The sequence below is a fragment of the Bombus fervidus genome, chromosome 16 (genome assembly GCF_041682495.2).
Source record: "Bombus fervidus isolate BK054 chromosome 16, iyBomFerv1, whole genome shotgun sequence".
Classification (NCBI taxonomy): domain Eukaryota; kingdom Metazoa; phylum Arthropoda; class Insecta; order Hymenoptera; family Apidae; genus Bombus; species Bombus fervidus.
Window position 1 is genome coordinate 3,286,581 of NC_091532.1, and position 23,045 is coordinate 3,309,625.

The 23,045-nt window shown below is 42.9% G+C and overlaps 1 protein-coding gene across 10 annotated transcripts in view; it reads left to right on the forward strand.

The window, feature by feature from the left end:
- The window catches only part of LOC139995526 (uncharacterized), a 261,227-nt gene that overhangs the window by 226,449 nt on the left and 11,733 nt on the right, over positions 1–23,045 (forward strand). For all 10 annotated transcript variants that reach the window (XM_072019115.1, XM_072019116.1, XM_072019111.1 and 7 more), the window contains one exon: positions 21,490–21,728. In XM_072019115.1, the coding sequence (XP_071875216.1) occupies positions 21,490–21,728 (239 nt within the window). The remainder of the gene's footprint in view (positions 1–21,489; positions 21,729–23,045) is intronic.

Genomic DNA, 23,045 nt, shown 5'->3' on the forward strand with positions numbered 1-23,045 from the left:
AGTAGAATAGTAAAACAATAACGTTGCGAATATGTATACTTTAAAATGTAGGATTATTTGTGTTTGTTTTATGGAGCGTGAAAGATCGACCAAAAAAGATAAAATCCGGTGAGTGCTGCAATTGAATTAGTTAAATTAATTCATTCGATCGCGTGTGCCTTATTTTACTACAGGTGTCGATGTATTCTCCAGTGACGGAACCGTGTCGAGCGTTGTACCCCAACTGTAATTTTACGGGCAATCCCCGATCAACTCAACACGCCACGCAACCCTCGTATAATCAATCCGTTTAATCGGATTAATTTGTTAGTCGAATAAGACGCGACGATCCGGTTATTTTCCCGAGATCGCTTGTCTCTGATTCTTGTTTGTTTTGTCGATAACTTTATTTGAATATCCCTGGAGACCCTCGTAAAATGTCTACGGATACATTTCTTAATGGGTTTGGCTTACGTATACCTACATTATACTTTCATCATTTGAAAATCGACATTCGAGACGACGTATGAAATTTCTGCATACGAAATAAATACATTTTTCTATTACCGGGACGTAAATTTTTAAATACCAAATTTTTGTTTAACGAAATTTTAATACTATTCGTGTTAACAATAAAAAGATGAGTACTGTTTTTAGAAAATAGCGAGAAATATTATTTCCGAATAGATGAGATTTATTTAACTATCCAAATAGGAACGTCAAAATTTATACGTCGATGAAATTTTCTATACGTTAATAAATTTACTCATTCTCGTTAAAAAGATTCGAAATGATCTTTTCATCTGTTAGCCTAAGATAGATACAAGCAAGATTCTCGTTGATACACTTGACATTTCGTAGCAATTATTATCTCTTGTCCGATCTTGCCCGAGCAACAAGACTACATCATACTCTACCACGAAACTTTTACTCCAGTCTTCATAGAAACACGCCATAAATTTTTGCGGTTTTCCGTACAGAAGCAACTTTTCTAAAAGAATCGTGATAAACTGGTTTCTGAAACTCGTGTTAGGAAACACCGTCGATTAATCAGCTTAATTTATACCGATTCGAAATATTCCGATAAAATCTTTCTCTACCAACAAATATAATATTTCTTTCAACCAGATACTTCTATTTTCTATCGTTTCTCGATCATAATTCTCTTACGTATAGTAAAACGTTTCGTTTAATGTGAGTTTAATGCTAAACAAGTGGATCTTTACTGAAACGATTAATCTCGTTTCTTCTTTTATAAGGAAGAACAGGGTGAATTTCTATTATAACCAAAACGATTAAAAGTGAGATTTTTTTGTACAAAACGTTCTCTGTTTGCTTCTACTTGCGATTCCACCATCGCTCGAATGTCATCAAATATCCACACAAATGGACAAACAGCAAAGACCAAATTTTTGTCGTTTGTCGTCATCTAACTCGAACCAAAGCCTTCCGCCACAAAGCTACAAAAACTTTCTCCTCTTTTTAACCAATTCCAAATCTCCAAACGCAAGCTCTACTAACATTCTACCAAACAAAAAAAAAAAAAAAAAAAACCCAAAAATTTCACTCAAACCCAATGCCTTGGTTGCAAAACTACGCGAGCTCCCATCTTCGCTTAGCCAATCCCAAAACCCAAAACAACGAACGCTCCGAAACTCTCCGAATAAAGAAGAAGAGGTACAAAAGCATGTTCACCTGGAACCTTTTTCACCAGCGAGCGAAAGCCGAATTTTCATATCGAACCCGGAGGACACGTGCAAGGAAGCGGAGCATTTGCTCCGATGAGCCGATCGCAATCTCAGCGATGATGCGATGTACCTAGCTACCGTAGCAGCGTACCAGGCCAGGTTCGCGGTACGTGTTTGTCGGAAATTCTCGATTACGCGAAGGAAGAGGGCCGGTTTATTACGAGCACGTGGGAGGACTCGGCGCGGCACGTAACGCGGTAGGTAATACGTGTTACTCGTGGCTGGAGAGTGCCGCCCCGGAGTTGCTCGTCGGCGGTGTGTATGGCGTGGTTGAACGCGTGGTGTATGGTGCCGGGCTGCTGTGTCGCCGTGGAACACCATAAGATAGGGTCTCATTATTGTAGCTGCGGCGCAATTCGCTAAATTGCCGCCCCTAGGCTTTGGGGTTCAAGCGTCTCTAGTTGGCAAACGGTCGGCTTCCATCGCGGCCGACTAAACCGCCGGACCAATTAACTTTCAATTAGAGAACGGAGATAACTCTTATCGCGTCCGCGAGGGCGGATTTTATGGGCCCTTCTTTACCCCCCGGCCGACGTTTATGCTCGCGCTGATGCATGGCTCTCGAAAGGGTTAGATACCGATCGCTACGCGCATAAAAGTGATATTATCCGAGATTCAAGAAGCGACTGTTCCAGGTCGCGGCTAGCCATCGTTCCCGTAAAACGGATCCAAGTTAGACGAATAGACGTACGGTACGTGGGTGGTTCGAGTTACGCGTCGCGTTACCTATTTCGTCGTTTCGCTTCGCTTTCGCGCTTCGTATCGATTTTTAGAGTTATTTTATTTCGTATAGATTTTTAGATTTTTAGCAGAGCAGAGAAGAAAACGTGAAACGTGGAGTTCGATAGAAATGCGCTTCGTAGGAAGATAAAGATCTGCCTCGATACTTCTGCAAGTAAATCGTTATAAAACACACGGAATTACAGTAAATGCATAGTAAAGTGATAAAATTAACCAGCCATCGAACTATGCTTACGTATTTCAACTTGGAATCATACTTACTCATAGAATAGGAGTTCTACGCAAAGAATAGGAAAAGCTAGAGAAAACACTATTGTCTCGTGCTCAACCACGAACGCTACTTCTGAAATACAATAAGCCACGTAGACGATCGACAATTTAGAAAACGTTTTCCTGGAAGCCGTTCTTCCCGAACTTCGTCGGAACAGCTCCCGCTTATCTCTTTCTTTCTCGCATACCGATTAACGATCGCGTCTACGATGCTTAGAAATCGCCCCGTTTTGCCTCGTTACCGATCGCCTAGACTCGACCGGCCAGGAACAATGCCTCGTTCGTATTGTTCGTCGCGTAAACAGACACACGGCGCGTTGGTCAGACGAGAGAGACGAACAGCCAACGTACACGGGACATCCATATGTATGATTATGAGGACGGGAGTTATCACCGAACGCGGAGGAGAGAGACTCGAACGAGGAACGAGCCCGCAGCTAAGTTCATATTTGTGCATTACGCTCACGTGCAACGATACAATAAGGAATCCTTCGTATCGGGGGATGCATGCTAAGTACCGGTCGCTCGTTGCACCCAGCCACGGACGGATCCTCAGCCGCACGATTCTTTCTCGTGCACAGGCCGCGATCGTCGCGCCTCGCGTTCCCGGGAAAAGCCTGATTGGATGTTCGATGAATTAATTCCCGGCCGGCTCGAGTCCCTTAACGACGCGACGCTTGTTGCTCACGATTGAATTCCGCTTTGGAAGAAAAATAGCAGTTGAGAAATCTTTTGTTGCTTAGCTTCGGGTTTAGGGTCGAGAGAAGCCTGACTAGATATTCGACGAATTAACTTCGGGACGTCGTGACTATTCTTGTCCCCGAATTCCACTTTGAGGGAAAAACTACAGCCGAAAGGTATTTCGTTGCTTGACTGGTTGTTAACCCGTTACGAATCGAGCGATGATTTATCGTGGTGTTACTAGTGCTTCGAGCTTTTTAAATTTCATAAAATTACAGCAATCTAGGTAGAAAAGATTGCGATGAGAAGAATATCAAGCGAATTCTCGTGGAACTCTCTTTTATAGTCGCAATGTTAAAAGCAAATATCGCTGTTAACGCAACGTTGACCCTTGCTGGATTAACTTGCTTGTATCTTGGATATCGCGAAGGGGAAGCGGCCGACGAGGATCGTAGATACGAATTTGTGTTTCTTGGGAGATTGGAGGTAGATACGTACAGGATGGTAGAAGAATGCGTTCGAAAGTTTAAGGATAGATAATTGTAAGGCACTAATTAACGCGTATGGAGAAGCTGGCATTCTGCAGTGTAGAACTAGAAAAAGCTAGCAAGTGTATTATTTACCAACGGTTTAAAATTTTTCTTAGTCACAGTAGCCTTAGTCATGGACAAAGGCCAATCACGGTATGTAAATGTCGCCTGTAAGCATTATGATTAGATTGCGGATGTCATCGATGCATGCACACGTTATAGTGTACTCGATTGATTTAATCTTTTTAATCGTGTCTGCATGAACACCCCTAGTCTGTTTACCGTGCTTCCTATACCTGTGGTACTGTTCTGATTTGTTCTTCGATCACCTAAACTCTGCTAGGTACTTGAATAATTTTTAACACTTTAGATAAATATATTTTCTCGTGAGCTATACTACATACTTGTCGTATAATTCTAGCATTAAGTTACGGAAGAAGCGTATCGAACAGTATATAGAACTACGCAACTAATGAAAATGAAAGATGGCGTCAAGGAAGGGTGTGGGTGCCGCAGTCAATTACACGTGTAGCGAGTCTCCCACCTTGCGGACAGAAACGCGAAATAACGCAGCGTAGTGGTTATTTTCACCGGTGTCTGACGAGGCGATTTTGCTCGCCGTTCGTGTCGCATTTCGTATCGATTTCTCGGCTATTTTATTACGTGTCGTGCATTCTCCGGCATAATTGCATAAAGACGCTGCGTGAGATAAATCGACGATCGAATCGGCGATTGAGTAACAGAAAAAGTCGTGGTTTATGAATAACCATGAGACAGGGCCGATTCGCCGTGTCTTGTGTCGTTTCGCTGTTGCTCCCAGGTTAAACGGAAATAACAACGCACGTTATTTCTGCCGTATCGAATACGCTTCCTATTTTCTATTAGCGCAACCTTGCGATTTCTATTCAGTAGAACGAGCGTGCATGGTGTTTGAAAATTTATTCAATGCGATATTCTAGAAATGCTATTTATAGAGAGCGAAGTAACTTTAAACTGTTGCATGTACTAAAATTTACTTTGTGATCAGCTTCGATCGCAGATATGGAAGAAAATGATCTTGCTTATTTTCTTAAAGATCAACGCGATATAACTAGATCTATGATCTCTGTGATAGAAGGAATTCAACGCATCAATACCGGCGAACGCTTCGAAAACAAAAAGAAAGCCCGTCCGTGATGCAATTTGAGCGTCGAACAACTCCCACGTGACCGTTTTAGCAATGGCAACTAAAGACTGCGACGAAAAAAAAAAAAGAAGAGAAGGAACTAGCGTGCTCCAAAAAACACGTGATTTTGGTAAAAGGCAAAAAAGAAAGACAGCGTCACAACAAGCGGCTGAAAAAAGGAGAGAAAAGAACGAAAACAGGTATCCTAACGCGTCCATTCATTCCTCGGAAGATCGATACGAAGCGCACTATGCCGCTGCCGAATAACGCGAATTCGATTATTCTCGTCGATTCGGAGCACTTTCTGAACTAAAGCAGGACGGAGAGGAGAAAAAGAGGGAAAAAAAAACGGAAAAACCGGGCAGCAACGGACGATAGCTCGTCGGCGAAAGCGGTGAAAACTGCATGACACGGCAAGGGTTAAGAATCGGCAGGCGCGCACGTGGCTCGCTTACGGGCCACTTCCGGGGAACGTCGCCCTTGGCTCGCGACAAGGTAGTCTCTCCCAGGTTCGTAGGTATACGAGCCGACCTCTTAACCATCCGGCAAATGTCATTAGTGGCGGTGGGCGGGGCCTACGCGGCGACCGAGGTAACCGCGACCGCGACTGTGTGCGGCGCTCGCCGCACGGCCGCTCTGTCTGTCAACAAAGGGTGCAGTGACGCAAGCAGGTCGAGAGAGAGTGCGCCGTGTCGGTGTCGCGGCGGCGGCGGTGGTAGGCGTGGCAACAGAGCGTGACCGCGGCACGCGATTTGCCGAACCACCCTATCGTGGGCGGGGCCGAACCGCCCGCCACTCGGCGCACGCTCTCGCGCCCTCTTTCTCGCTCTTTTTCTCGCCAACGAGATCTGTCTCGCTTGCCCCGACAGGGCTCGCGACACGGCTCACGTTACACAGCCGGTACAGTCCGGTCTAGTCTGTCGTTCGGTCACGAAGCAGCCGTTTAGCTGTCTGCGACCCCCACGTCCGTGGCGTACATCGGGCGCGTGATTCGAGCGATCGAAGGGACCGTCCCGTCGACGAGGACCCGTAACAGCTGGTCCACGACGCGAGAGTCCGAGAGCTTAGAGTTGTTGACACGCACGTGCGCGCGCGTGAGCTCTCACGTCGTATCACATATAGACACGGACAACGATACACGTACTCGCGTATTCGCCCCGGTGGTGTTCCATTTTCCAGTTTCTCTTCTATACGGTATATCGGTTTTCGGGGTTCGAACAACCGCGTGCGAACAACCCTCGATGCCGACGACGTTCCGGTGGTTCGACGACGATGACGCGGGAAGAGGACGGGACACGCGATGGACGATGATGCGCGATAGAATGTGACTATCGTTACGTTTGGTGTGACCGCTTGTTGTTTGGTGTTGTTGCGTTTGGAACGCGAACTTGTTGTTGCCTGCCTGGTGGTGTACTCGACAGACGACGCACGGCAGTGTGACAAACAGTGACCTACGTTAATCTCGAAGAGAAGAGAAGAACGAAGAAACGAAAGAAGGAAGAGGGAAAGAGAAGGAAAGAAAGAGGGATAGGAAGGAAAAGAGGAAAAGGGTGGAAAGAGAGAGGATAGAAAAAGAAAGAGAAATGTTGCCGTATCAGATGGCCATGGATTATGGGGGCTTTCAACGACAAAGCCCGGTCGGGGTCGGTGTCGGTGTCGGCGTCGATGTCGGCGGACCCCATCAAGGGGCCGCTGGGGCGCTCAACATCAACCCCGCGTTCACGCACTCCTGGTTCGTACCGGCGGACCTCTGTGTCCCGTACAAACAGAGTCAGGGTCCTCTCCTCGAGCCAGGGCATGTTGTTTCTCTTATACTTATTTTTCTTACTATCGTATATTTTAATAGACGTCTTACAATTATTAGTAGTTAACGTTAATAATCTTATTCCGACGTTACGATCTACCTAGCCCTTTCGATGCGACGGTAGGGGTGGGATCGAACAAACCAACAGGGGTTGAATTCCTGCCGGTTGACGACCCTTTGGAAAACGATACCTCAAACGGGTGACGGGGTCGTCGTTTAGATCCTGTAATCGCCATTGTTTTCCGGGCAAACGAAAGGGTCGCGACGACAGGATCCATCGACGAACGGTTGGTAGCTTTGGCGAACAAGAGGGGAAACGTTGTTTTCGATTTGTCGCCTCGCAACTGACGAGAGCGTTAATCGCGAGAGGGGTGAAACGCGTGTCTGCGTTCGTGGAGGAGGCGCGACCCTTTTCAGACAGGTCCAACCCTTTCCCGCCGTCGACGAAGATGTTCGCGGTAATTTGTCACTCGTCTTATAAATACTGGTCCTTGAATTTCGTTAATGGTTACGAGAGGATTTTGTCAACATTTCATAGAAATAATCAAGAAAACTTCGATTATCACATACACCTATATATCTTTGTCTAATTATTTTTGTTTAAGAGAAGGATAAATGGTTACTGTGTATGGTTTGATAGCTAATTTGTTAATAGAACTGCCAATCGGGATTCTTCGATTCTTCGTTGATACACGATTATCAAGATATTTGTCAAATCTAAAGTAGCATTGGTTCGCGATACAGCAGTCATTGTGGAATGATATTTTTCAAGGATATTGGTATCGTGAAATCAAGTGCAGTATGTCACATAAAACAAAGTTTCTAGAGCTTTCTATAACGATGCGTTTAACAAATGATTTCGTGAAAGTTGTATGACGGATGATCACTGGTACAGCGTACATTATACAAGGTCATATTTTATCACATTTTACGCTCGTATGAGAAAACAGGTTGGACTAAAATGACATTTCATTAATTTATCAATAAATTGTGCCACTTATCGGTTTCTAGCAGCGAAAGGGCTAGAGATGCGTAGCAAACTGCTCTCTCGAGGTAGATCGCGACGATTTACTCGATCACTTAACCATAAACCATAAAATACTTCAACACGACTTTTATCTGTTAAGGAAAGACATGATAGTTCCCAGTCGATACATTTTTACATATATACAACTTCCTTATTAAAAAGTATCAAACTTTGATCGATGCACAGAGTATTTCTGACTTGGTTCAAACTGGAAATTTTTCTCAATCGTCTGATAATTCAATCGCTCAAAACCTACACTGATCAACCTTGAAACGATTATTTATGCCGTCTCTGTGTAACAAATAATCTTACGTATGTAAATAATTTATTTCTTGAGAAATTGGAATCTAATCGTTTATCGAAACAATGAAATTGCCAGTTTATATGTGACTTCTGAAAACCTGAATTCGTTTGAAAAACTGTCTAGTAAAACTGTATAATTTATATTTCCTCCTATGCTTCATCCTTCTCTGTTTCTTTCGTTTGATGTTCTTCGCTCTCGTACATTTCTAAGCATTCTAAATATCGAAGTTAGAAACACTGTGTGCATCAAGAATCAGGTCGAACAAATTTCCACTGGTGTCCAGCCAGCGCGCGAGTAATGTCTTCTTCGAGCAATCGATTTCCCCGTCGATTCAACGTCGTCTTCGTCCGTCGTCTCGACGTTACGATTCAGACAACGATAGACATTAATATGTGACATACGTAGAGCGACAATGACGTCACTTGAGGCTATGCTGTAAATAGTGCGCTATAAAGTTGATGTTCTAACTGTAAATCATTCCTCGCGCGCAGGATGTCGAATTTTTATCAGGCTATCAATCACCGTCTTCGTTGGAGAGCTCGCACCAACGGTGTGATAGCGTTCGAATATTCCTTTATTTTTTTCCTACTTCGATCGAACGTTCCATCTATCTTTCTTCTATTCTTTATTCTTGTCGAAGGAGAAATCGAGAAAAGAAATCAGTCGAACACTGATTGAATAATGAAACGACGTAGAACTACGGAGGGAAAAAAAATGGTAACGAAGGTGAATTTTGCAACGAGAATCGAATATCCGCGGTTTCGTTGCTTCATCCATCAATTTGCATACGTATCCACTGTTTCCTCTTTTTTTCACTGGCATACGCGAACCACGAGTTTTTAATGGCGGTCGCGCGAAACCCACGGAACAAAGGAGTACCAGTAAATCCAGTTTTCACTTCGATTTATAAACGAAATTGTATAACGCGGCTCCGCCGTTCGTTCGTCGCGCCGGAAACGAACGACTGCGTCCAAATGGTTCTGAACGTCCACGATGTATCCCATGGATTCGATCTTCCTGTGGATCATCGATCAGCAAGAGTTTGATCTTCGTTCCCTGATGTGAAACTAATTTCGTGTAGATTCGGTTGAAATCGACGAAAAGACAATCGCAGATCATTTTGTTTTGAAAATTTATAGTTATCGTGGATACGTGTTCTGACGGATTTGAACATCGAAACGATTAAATATGTAGGTAGTCTCGTATATATGTAGATTCTTATGACAGTGTATATTTCGGTTTTCACGCGTTTCCGTTTGTTGGTGCAGTTCTTCGGAACACGCATCCTCCTTACACAGAATAGCACTGATTCTGTTACTTATTATTCTATTGTAATATTCGTTTAATTTGCCACGTGAGTAATCCTCATTTTCCGTAACACTGTACTAACATTATTCGTCCAATTTTCAAATTGTCAAATTCAACCGCGTGATTCCTTCCCCCCCCCCCAAAAAAAAAGAAAAACATAAAATTCAACGAGGATCCGGAAGGAAAGTGGTCGTGTTACGAGGGTTAACAATTTCGGCGATATATTACAGTGGTGCACGATTATCGATACAAACGCAGTTACGTAATTGGCCAGTTATTAAGAACAGGACCAGTCATCCTTTTTCCCTGCTAATTGGCACGATCTCCGTATAAATGGCATAATGATATCTTTTACGCGTGGAAATAACGTGTTTCTTGCTTCCTCGACATTCTTTTGGACTGTGAAACACGATGTTCAAATATTCGTAAATTATAGGTCACGAGCTATTAAAGGAATGGCGATGATTAATTAAAATCAAACGGTAGAGAGAATCCTCTGCTCCTGTTTATTTCTCTTCTTCCTTTTTCTCTTTCGTATAGCGAATAGCGCGAATTTCAGGTTGGCAAAAGAGAAGATCTCGATTATGTTTCGTGCGTACGAACGATTGTAATGAAGCTTTACGAGCCTGTAAAGTGGCCGAAAATATCAGCCACCCGAGTTTTTTGCCGGTCGAGATATGATTTTATAGGGTAATATCGTTCCCCTTGTATTCTTTCCGCGCTGCTATTATCAACCTAATAATTCAACCTCTGACAAGCGGAAAAAAGCCGTTTCCGTTTGCGCCTAGTTTCGCGAAAGGCTTATTCATTTTTAACGAACTACAAACCTTGCTCACTGTATATCCCTTTAATTGTTTTTCTCAGCTTGAATTCATTTAAGACTGAATAATGATTGATATAGTATTTCCATTCATCCCGTTACTCATCTGTTTCTTCTTGGTCTGAAATGTTGAAAAATTACCTTCTTCGTTTGTCTGGATTCTTTTTTCATCCGTATCGATCAAACACGAGAGATATGGACTCGTTCCTCGTCTAGAAAATGCGAACATCTGTTCTATTGAATATACGACTATTGAATCTTATACCAAACCGAATAGCGAACGATATATCGAGATTATTATAGTATCCATCGCGGAGACACTGTCGATAATGATCGTAGTAAAACATCGTTGTTGCTGGGAAACAAGTCATGGCAAAATTTTACCTAGATTAGAGGCGATCGGATACTTTCTACGACGAAACTTCCAATCTTTCAAAAACCATCCCTTAAACGATCAACTTTCAAACGAAAATCTCTCTATCTCGCTTCTCACTCGAGTTTTTACGATTCTACCGCTTCGATTCGGATTAGTTTTACTCCATAAACCGCTGAATCACTTGGACGTCGAAAGCAAACAAGGAATCTCTATTTTGACGCATCCTCGTCAATGTGGACAGGGTGGTCGGTCAGGTATCTACGCTGCCGAAGAAGAATTCGTCGGATCCCTCGGTGAAATAGCGTCGCCGGTAGCTGGTCCCAAGAGAGCTCTGTCACAGCGAGTGGATAATGGGAATTGTGATGGGTGGCGTTGGTGGGTACAGAGGGTTGAAGGCTGGTAAACCGATGGTACAGATGAGTACGTCACGCCACGGCAGTAAACCCGATACGATTAGAGAGGAACGCTGATGCTGACGGGGCATCCCGGGGAGCCGTCAACACTACCTTCGTATTTTCAACCCCGCCCTCTTTCCATTATTCCTCGCTGTTCGTTCTACGGATCCGATCACCACTCTGGACTTCAGCCCCGTTATTGCGCGCATAGTTAGACATACCGTGGTAGCCATAGGAGGGATGAAAGTGCCTTAATGTAGGACGAATCGCAGGATCGGTCCTTGAGATGCCGAGAAACCGACGGTGGTTGATTGGAACCGAGGTTGCAGCTGCGGGGATTTCATTCGATTTTTGATTTTTGTGCTTCGCGCAGATACGGTTGAATTTCTTTTAAACTGTTCGTTTGGAAGGTAGCACCAATTACGAAGTTTGGAGAAGTTATTGACAATTTCAGTTCTGCATAAGCAGAATTCTTGAAGATCTGTTTAGAATCTAGAAGATCGGTTTGTTTCAACTCTTTGCTTGATCGTTTAATTGATCGTTTACGATCATATCAACCATTGTAACAGCTTATCAATGACTTCATTGACTGAATTTTATGATTGTTCGCGGAGTAATTGATTTGTTTTACAAATTTGACCAGTCCTAGTGTTTGATCCAATCTTCCTTAATCATGTTTTATAAGAATTCAACAGCATTCTTCTAGCGAGAATAATTGAATAATTTATGGAAAATATTGTGGGAAATTTACTCTGATACGTGGTATATTGAGAGTAGAATAGGACTGGAATTGTCTGACTAAATTAAAGATAAATAGAAACGATAAGTTAAAAGTTGTTATTCGACTAATCGAGTAAGTGGATGATAGAAATTTTCGAGTAATATGCTGCTATAATTATAGCTCAGCGAGTTAATGACTAGATTGATAATATCAAGCTTAATATTTCGTCCGACTACGTCAAGTCACGTTTCACTTTCATACTCGACGTTTCCAGAATGCTCGGTATATAATTACGATTAATCACCGTATGATAGCATATTTCCTTGTGCCTTTTCGTTAAACGCAGCTATCTAATATTCCATTCTCCTATTTTTCAAATATTGCTCGATCTCGAGGTAACATCTCACCGACATGCTTATCGTTATCAAATAAAAGCATACTAGGACAAAGAGCAGTGACCGCAAGTTCTGCCTGAGTTTGGCGAGGGTGTTGCCGTTACGGGCCTCACGTTCCCGGAAGTAGGGACATGAGAATGTCCGGATGCAAGTTGTGAACGTGAGACCCCTAGGAGACTAGACTCCAGCTTTCCTCATGCGTCAAACTGTCGATGATTATTCGAGACAGGAAGTCAAACAGGATTTTTTTTCGTATGCAGTACGACACTTTGAATCGTTTCTAAATTTACGCCAGAAATTCACGCGTTGGAATCGTTGACGTAACATAAAATTACTCGAAACAAGAATTCTTACGATTCTTACAACTCGACTGCAAATTAAAATTTTCTTACAACCATCTACTCTTATCCCTGGCTTCGAAATTCGAGACGAAAAACGTCTTTAAAGAAAGACTTTGAACATTACAAAAGATCCCTAAAATTACAGCTGAACCGCGATTCAGGTTTTCCCTCTTACTCATTCACTTTCGTGTCTCGTTCGAAAGTTCAAGACAGCAGCATCGGTGAAATCAACGCATACAGCAAAAAGCCCAAAGTAACAATCCCAAAGACCGATAGATGTCCCGAGTGAAAGGGGATGAATCAAGCGCGTCACCTCGGCGTCTAGTTTTCGGAGGTCAGTACCGGGGAGCACGATCAAGTATATCGAGCGTGTGTCGGGTCGTAACGTGGCCACTATCGAAAATGCAAAAGGGGTTCTTCCGGCAGAGGGAGAAGCTACGTTTCGTCCGAGTCTCCGAGTACGTTTACCGAAAGTTCTCAGGCTCGACCTCCGCCCGGACGCATCGGGAACCACATCACGTAGACTTTAAGCCCTCCCTTATCTGCGCGTCATCAAGAACCAACTTCCCTCTGTCTCTCTATCCGGCCTCTCTCTGTCTCTTTTTCCCTCCGTTTCCCTCTTCCCTGTGTCTATATACGCGTGTACCTCTCTCTATACGTGCCTTTATACGCGTATACCTCGGAGGTCCACGCTTTTTCTGTCTTTCATGCCGTCTTCCCGATTTCTTTCTTCATCTCCGTTTCTTTCTCCTTTTCCTAATTCTTTTTTCTTCTTTTTCTCTTCTTTTTTCTCATTTTTTCTCCTCCTTTCTCCTAGTCGGTGCAGCGTACGCTGATGCGCGCGACTACCTCGTGATTTACATCGCCGGATGTGCTGGGATAATTTAGTGGTTATCGTATTGTCTCTTTTTCCCTCCTCCTTGCTTCCACCATCTCTTTTTCCACGACTCGCCGCGACTCGCTCGTTTTCTTCGTGCCCATGCTGGATGGGGTTTCATTGAGACACCGCCAAGCCGTGGACGAAATATTTTTCCAACAGCGGGCCCTTTTGCGTCCACGTTTCGCTCGAATACGTTAGAATTCGGGCTGAACCGCGGCTCTTAGCGGACGGCTCGTCGCTGATTTTGCAAGGTAGATACGTTAGAAGCGGCTAAAGGATGCTTTGCAAACGTTGTACATGGTTTTGCGTGCTTTGGACTGCGTTCTAGAATGGTTTCTCTTTGAGTTTGATAAGATTCGAGAACTGTGGATGTAGTCTGCATCGCGCGTAGCGATACGATTGGATTATTTCCCACGATTTGCTGCTAAATATTCAAACGTTAATTTACAGCAAATACGATTATAGAGTTCTCGGTTCGAAAACAAGGCGGGAATCTTTCGATTAAAAAGATTTCGTTTATCAACAAGACGATGTATCAAAGCTTCCTGGAAACGTAAGAAACGGGTAACATTCACAGCAACGTTGGAGACCTGCGAATTTTCCCTCGTTATCGAGCCGGCCACCGGAAATGACATTTTCTTTGTCGAAGTGGTACAAAAGGCCGGGCATCCGATAGCCAAAAGGGCCGCGAAAGAAAATTATGTCGAAACTGGAGCCGTAACATTAGGAGCATTGTATTGTAGCGCGAGGCTACGACTCCCACGGGAACGGGTAGGGAGGTTTGGTCCTTCTCCAGCTCACGTTCGCTCCTCCATATCGGCGCACACTTGGATCGGAACACACGGACGTGGACGCGGAGAGAAGCGTCGACGGAAATGGGACGTGCCCTCAGGTGGTGCTTCGGACCGGCAAATGAATTGTTTAATTGAATTAGCTCGAGTAGTCGGCCTACCGCGCCCGGCCATCATAATTCCCTCGATGCCTGCTAATTGCTCGCTCTTTTCCCCGTTTTCTTGCTGCACGATATTATAAATAATAAAACCAATAGCCTTCGTTCGTCAGGCTCGGTTAACTTTAAATGTGCATTCCCATTCCATCAAGCACGTGCCCTTGTTTTATGTGCCGACTTCTAGGTCGAGATTCGGTCACACCGATACGGTTGCCAGAATTTGTAGTGCTGCGAATAAGTACGCGAACCGAGTAGACTTATTCTTCGACTCTCTGCTACTATGTACGAAAATCTCATTGAATATGATTTAATTATAACAAGTAAATTATATTTATAATATTTTTAGCATTATTCTCAATTTTTAGTATTTTAGTATTATTCTCAACACCAGTGTTATTTTGTACTGTGGACTTTTGTACACGTAAAGGGCACGAACTCGCGAATAAATTAAAATTAAAATTATTATGTATGGAATCATTCTGCGCGGTAGTTTTATTGGCTTTTGAAACTCTATCGAGAAGAAAGATCGTCGAGAGTGAGTTTGGTGGATGTATAAATTTGTTAGATTTGGGGCGGAACGCTTTTCACGGATAACAGGTACACCTTTGATAGGACACGTCGTAGTTTCATTGGTTCTGAAAATTTCGTTAGGTAAAACGATCACTCGGAGTGATATCGGTGAATGTATAAATTTTCCAGATTCGAGATCAAACAATCTTCGCAAATGGTGATCGCATTTCTACTAGAACTGGCTTCGTTGATTCTTGAAATTTTATTAGATAGAACGATCATCGACGTACTACAGAAACGTATAATGGTTCAACATACTATCGACATTCGATCAAACGAATAATTCTTCGATGCGTCAAACTTCCATAAGCCATTCAGTTTTCGCATATTTGGCGTCTGACCAAAGATGTCCTATTCTACTTAAAGCAAGCGTACTCGCAACTGTCGTCTACGTTACATATGAAATGCATATGCAAGCAACCGTCTAAATTTAATCTCGTTATATAGCGAATATTTTTAACCGCTCGAAAAGCAAAATACTTGAACGTTTCAAACGTTATTTAAATAATATCTATATATCGAGATGCAACATCCACTTTGGTTTATGCAGACCGAAGGAGAACGTCAGGATTAAGAAGAATTAGCCCCCACCTTCTCGAGGCTATCATCAATAATTCTGAGGCAACTAGAAATCGGCGGATGAAAAATCCAACGGCGCGGCACCTCGATCGAAAGGATCGTCTCGATAACCTCGTCAGGATCCTCTGCTGAATTATTGATGGCCGGCACTTAGCACGGCCGAGAACACGAAGATCCTTATGTGTCCAAGGCGCGTTTGCCACCCTTCAACGATATGGCTACGGATATAGCTATGCCGTGGCTCACGGGGGTGAAACACACCAGCGTTCTATCCCGTGTCCCATGGGAACCGCGAGGAGCCCTTGCCTTGGCCCGTTCGACCAGTCTGCCGCCCAATTTCAACAAATTTGACCGAAAGTTCCGCGTAATTTTATTTTCGCACTTCTGCAGACACGTCGGTGCTTCTCGTTCGATGCTGGCCAGCTTCTAGGGAATACCTCTGGGGAAAAACGGACGCAGCAACCTTAGCCACCCATCCTTCGCGTCTCCCTTTCCTTTATCTTTGCACAATCAGCAGCGGAAGCCGCCTCTAATCGCACTTTGGCCCGCGTTCCGTGACCAAGCTCTTCGACGATCGCGTCGGAATTCCTCTTCCACGTTGGCAGCGTTGTTCGTGTTCTTCGACCTCTTTGATTCTCGGGATTTCAGGGGAATTCTTTCTGATAATATCGAAGTTAATTTTTGACCCCGGGCTAACTTAGAATGGGATAGGAAACAATTACGCGAAAGCGAGCAGTGGGATTTGATATCTTGGATTTCGAAAGGTTATTGATCTTTTATAACAGTCATGCTGTTTTATTAGGGAAAGTGCTATACCGGAACATTCTATAAATAATATAGTCTTTGCAAGAGTTAGAGATCTAAGCCAGTAGATAATTTAAACTTGCCACGTAGCGTTTGATTTTTTCCAGAGTTGATCGCACACTTTGGTATAAGATTGCGAAGATGTTTTACAAGTTGATAAGACAAGTAACAGGTTATTACTTGGATTTAGTATAATCTTCGATTCTAATATGTTCCGCGTTAAATTTCAATGTTGATTGCAACTTGAAGGAACGTAAGATCCTAGATGGAAGGAGAAAAATATTTTTCCATTTATGTTTTCTCGGTATGTAGGTATCGATCAAAGCCTGAGGCGTCTCGTTCTGAAAAGGTATCGTTCATTTCGTTGCATTAACATACAACGAGCAGCGATTAAGGCTGCAGATTTTTTTGCAATTCGAATGCAGGCAACAGTCTTGCCTTGCAAGGTGTTAGAAATAAACTACGTTTAAAATGAGTTTCAAATAAAATAAGTACGCAGTTTTCAAAGATGATTCACGGTCAACACTGACGCGGCATTCTCACGAACAACAAACGCATCGCAGTTGATATCGCGATTTGCATGACGAATAGAATCGTTGAAAACATTTATCAAAAATAATGTTTTGTCGAAGGCATTAAAGAGACTGTTCAAAAATACAATAGATGGATCGTGAATGTTTTTTACCAAATTTCACTTGCCAATTTATTTTATTGTTATATCATACGAGTATTATGGTATTTTTAACGCTATCGTTTCAGTTCCACCGCTTTTTTGTTCCCTAAAACCGTTACAGATTCGACAACGAAGAAAAAAGAAATAGCCCGCATAGGACTGCCAGCCTTTCTCATTTCCACTTTCCAATTGATTATTAAAATCGTACAGAATTTCTCCTCTATACGCAATTAGGCGTACAATTACTATGCGACTACTACACGATTGCTATGCAACGCGTGCAGTCGTCTGCGATACAAACGTCCGACGATATATTATAATAATTTCACCTAGAAACGATGGAAAAGTACCCTATATTTTTATTTATAGACCCACGACAATTCTATCAATCTTTTTATATCTTTCATCTCTTCCATTCAAGAATTTTCTGCCGTAGAATAAGAGACGATATCGTTAATGTAATTTCTTCGTGTTTGTCATTAACGTATCTAGTATTTTAGAAACGTTCACGATCCTTTCATTGATCTAGAATTATCATTTTACGAACGTGATTCGAGAAAACACCAAAATTCTCTCGACAAATAGATACTCGCGCGACTCAACATCTATAAGTGTAACTAAAATTTCGTCGAAAATAAGAGTAGAAATTATTACACGTCGAAAACATAGTTGAACGATTTTTCCTCAGGTGGAAATTCAAGAAGAAAGCTATCAGATCCATGGAGGAGCGACTGTTTGACGTAACTCACGACAGAGTGCCCGCATTTTAGTAAGCATCGTTGCATACGGTCCCGTATGCGATGCACGTAGCACGCTCGTTTCTGCATTCGCCGTCGTAAAAAGTCAGTGCGCGCGACCGTGTTCCTATCCCAAATTCCAACGGAACCCTTGAACCGATACGAGCGGTAAAAAAATTTTGCGTTCGCTTATTGCTCGTCCGACAGGCTGGTTCAACGGTAAAACGATGGGATTCCGCATTAACGAATGATACGGTGCACCACTCGCCCACGTATTCGCGTTAAAATGCTGGCCAAACGTCGATGTCGTAAAAAATTCATCGAAGCCTTAAAATTGTATTGTATAATTTCGTTACGTTATTCCGCTACATAAACGCGAACAATAATTAAACAGCATCCGAAACCACACGATCAACTGCACTTCTTCATTTTCTCTATCTTCCTCTCGACACCAACGATCGCAAATTGCATAACTTGATCGCAGCGAACTTTCACAATTCTTCTCTACGCGACCGCAAACCACCGGTAAAAATCAACCACCTCCTTCCAGTCAATCCAAACAAATCCAATCGGTTCTCGCATAAAGAACCACTTTAACGCTCTTTAACTGTCATTTCGCCGAGCTCAATCCTTCGATGCTCCAACTACAAATTACAGCCGCATTCTCGAAAGAACGTCGAAAAGAAACTTGCACCCCCCGGTGAAACTTTAAATTACCAGTGGAGGTTCCTCTAACGGGAGAAAGAATTGCGTCGGTGGCATCGTTGGCAAATGAAATTTCTACCGCGACCGTATTTTCGAATTCGTGTTCTCATCCGTCGCGTGCTACGACCGAACGCTAAGACAGAGAAAGGAAATGGGGATGGTGCCGGTGATTGTCCCTGTGGGAGCAAGAATAGAAGGAGCTTCTTGCCGCGTTTGTCCCGGAGGTGCGGAGAGACGATGGAAAGTAGCGGGACGCTTGTAAAATGCGGAAACAAGACGGTGACCGAATGGCGGCCTGGTCTTTCCACCCCTTCTTCCAGTCTTTACGACTTTTCAGCGACGCGGAGAGACCATTGTAATGAGACAACGTCGTGTTCCGGATGGCGTTCGCGCGATCAACGAAAAGGGGCGACCATGGGATCCTCGTTTTACAGCCGTTAAGCGCGATAGCAGCCTAATAAAAATCCCATCTTGTTCGTAACCCTTCCGCCCTGGCTAAATGGCGCGTTTAATTGCCGCGAGTTTTCTTCTTCTTTTTTTTTTCAAACTGTCGATGCTGCATTCTTCGTTAATCACCAGGGATAAATCTTGGTGATATTCGTTTCTTTCGCGAGTTGAGAATATTTGGAATTAACGGCCGTTCAATTTGGAGAGAAATCGTTTTACTTTTTGTCAAAAATTTGATGAAAACCTACACGACACAGTAGGTAGCTTTAAGCTGTTCCAAATTTTTGAGACGTTTCTTGTATCAATTCCAGGAGTTTCACATCGAATTCCAGAAGTTTGTCTAGGCCCGATCGGTTACGCAATACAAATTAATAATGGGGAACGCGTGAAAATATTCAGTTTTATGTGTGTCAAGGTGTTTGTTAAGTATCATTCAAGGCTGGAACTGGATTAACGCCCCATGTTTAATTCATTTAACCGCCCCAGCACCTCATAAAATTATGAATCTATAATTTAACTACGACAACTCTTCAATATCAAAATATACGATATAAGTCTTTCATGTAATTTCTACCACGTTGTTAATCGCGATCCGAATCATCGGTATCAGTCGAACGTATAATATCAACAAAAATATAGTTAAAGAGAAAAAAAAGATCTTGCTTCAAGAAGATTCATCCCTGAACAGGTTAAAACGCTATAAAAATCCTAAAACCCGCGACCAAATGGATCAACCCGAGCAATAATTTCTCGTTTCGGCCATAATTTCACGCCCGTTGAACCGGGACTTATTTTCACCCCTTTTCACTACCGCGTGAAAATATACGTCGCTGGTCATCATAGGCGCAAGTCCACGATAATCGAACATTTGGATAGAACGAGTGGATCGTCCGGGAACATGGGGACCGATTGCTCCCTGGTTAACAAAAGGTTAATGACCGTGACGAGTAGAGGGAGGAACGGGTTTCGAATAATGCGGATTACGTTCCCATTGGTCAGCGTTTAATGTTTAAATGCAAAACCGGAATCGAGGGGCCGTCCACGGGGCGTGGTTAATGTTACGTCGACATTCACCCAGATACATTCGGCTGGCATGTCAGCAAACACAAGCATGATAGCGTTTGAATAATGTATGCTGGCCGAGCGGGTGGCCGCCTTTGCCGCGCGTTTGCTCTACGATCGTAGCCGCTCGCGCCGCCACGCCTATACTCGCCTATCCGTCTGCAAACTGTCGATACATCGTCCACGGTATTAGTTCAATTTGTTTCAAATTAGCTAATATAGGACGTCTCGATAGGACGATTCGATAAATCGACATGTGCATGCCTTTTAATTCCAGCGGAGGAAGAACGGGGTAGTTTCGCGAAAGGGTCGACGAACGTTCTTTCGCGAGTTCGATTAAAATCGAGCAGAACGTGGCAGTGGCGTGAATCGAAACTTTGAAGAGTTTAAATTCACGATCTCGTGCTTCAATTTTTCTATGGTTGCTTTAGCTTCATAATTAATTCAATCATAACTTTGTCCTCTTTTATGGTACGTTTTAAACGTGGTACTACGTAATGGACGTAAAGATTAACGTTATTTTATGATTAACGTCTGTGAAATGACAAACTACTATGATTCTTAGACGATCGTACTATAATTTATTAGAATATGATTAATTATCTTTAGAACTAAGTCCAGATTTCCAACGTATGATCGTAATGGATCGTTAAAGAAACAGTCACCCTGAGGTACTACGTACTCTAGGTCAATAGCTGTAACGCGATTCCAATAGAGATGGTTAATTCGTTGTTAGCATATCAAGTATGAGAGTCCTTGCGGAAGGACTACGCGTAACGAATACCTTATGATACCAGCAAATATGTAATTGAATTTCGGACAGGAATCGGACATTCTTTCTATTCTGGATGCGTGAACGGTTACACGCGCTTCGATTTGTCGTAAACTTGTAAAAACATCCGCGCCAACATTGTATGGAATATAGCGAATCCTGTGGCATCGTTGATCAGCTATAAAAGAAAACGAAAGCTGAATAAACGGAAAGATGTTTTATTAAACAAGAGAGTAAAACCACCATGAGAGTAAAATATAAAATAGTTACCTAAATACGAACCTGTCGCTGACACTTTGATATCAAATTTATAAAAGTGTAACATCGAATGAAATTGATAAATTATTTTAGAAGCTTTACATATTGTACGATATGTTTCCTATATTTTTTCAAACAATTAATCAAATATCCCGAACAACGCAAGTATATTTCGTTAAATATTTGGAAAATAAAATTCATCTAACGATGAACCATGCTCGCGACTGTCTCGAATATCACGAATATCTCGTTACGAAATTAAAATTAAAATCGATCCCTTCCGTTCTACGTCGTATGAAAGGGAACATTTTGACATGATCGAAGTTGTGAGAAAAAAAAAAAAAAAGAAAAGAAAAAGACGAAGAAAGCAAAAAGAATTTGATTTATCCGTGCCACGATATTCCTGCTCGTCTAACCTTCTCCCGTTTCTCTTTTCTGTCTGTTACAGCATCCTCGAGCTGCGCAAGGAAAAAAGCAGAGACGCTGCCAGGTCTCGAAGGGGGAAGGAGAACTTCGAGTTCTACGAGTTAGCGAAAATGCTGCCATTACCGGCGGCTATTACCTCCCAGTTGGACAAAGCCTCTATAATAAGGCTAACCATCTCGTACCTCAAACTTCGGGAGTTCTCGGGTCACGGAGACCCGCCATGGAATCGGGATGGGCCACCGCCAAATAAATCTGGCAAAGGTAAGGACCTCGTTATTAAACCTATTGATACTGCACTGCGTTCATAATCGTCGATATTATAAAAATATTAACGCGAGAAAGACAAATCGAGTTGATATAACTTGTTAACGAATTATTATGCTAAACGCTATTGTTGGACTGCGGATATTCATGCAGATTCGTACTTACATCGACGCTACTAAAGAGATGAAAACTAAACTCGTTAAATATTACGACAGTAGATATTATACTTTGAGTATTTTATTGACGATACATGATAAATGATATTTATGATATCATAAATAGTTGAAAATTCACGTCACGAAACCAACGTTTGATTAAATATTATCGACTGTTCAACGAACAGGAAGAACGCGATCGTTCTGTCCGAGAAAAGAGATATTCTCTCAACCCTCTTTGGTGAAAGAGCTATCGTAGCTTCGACGTGGAAACAACACAGATGATTGGAACCCCCGCTTATTAGAAAGTGTATCTGCCGGTGATATCTGTTGATGGATCAGTATTTAACCCCGGTAGGGGAGTCGTTTCGCTGTTGAAGATCGACGAGCGTGTAGTCGCGCGGCAAAACGTGTCTTTCAGGGTGAAAGCACGGGAGAAAGTGAAACTCGTTGCAAAATCAGTCGGTCGTTAAGACGACGAATCGAAAATGCAGATACGTTATCTTAAAGATCGACCGTTCGATGGATAAAAGAATTATTTTCTCAAAGAACCGAGACAAAATTTTTATCTAAAAAAGAATCAACATCACGCAATTGTTTATCTGTAAAATAAGATCGCGAACAAACGAACAGAACAATTTTCCCCAAATTTACGTGTCTAATCAGAGAAATGGGGGAATCTTGGCTTCGCATCGTCGCAAATTAATTGCAATGGTATCGCGTTGCTCGAATCGAGCGGTATCGTTGGCCGATCGCGATAAAGGGGTGAGGGTGAGAGCGTTGAATTTCGATGGAAATTCACGGTACACCGGTATCGAATTAACCGGACAAAGGTCTTCTTAAGAATTCGCGCAAGCGAACCGGCAATAGATCGAACCTCGCGATATCGTTTATAACTGGAGAGTGACCAAGCAACCGGCACAAGATTCGCAGATACATAGTAATAGAGAATTGTCGGGTATAATCGAGCGATACCATCGCCATTGGCTTTCTTCATTTTCGTGGTTCATTTAACGGAAATGGGAAAGCCGTGGTCGTCTCTTCGCCTTGATTCGAGAAACATTGAAATGCTAAAGGACCGCTGTTCATCCCTGTCAGTGAAGTTGCATGGGTCAAACAGGCTTCAAACACAAAGAAATTTATCAGGATTGCTTTCTGA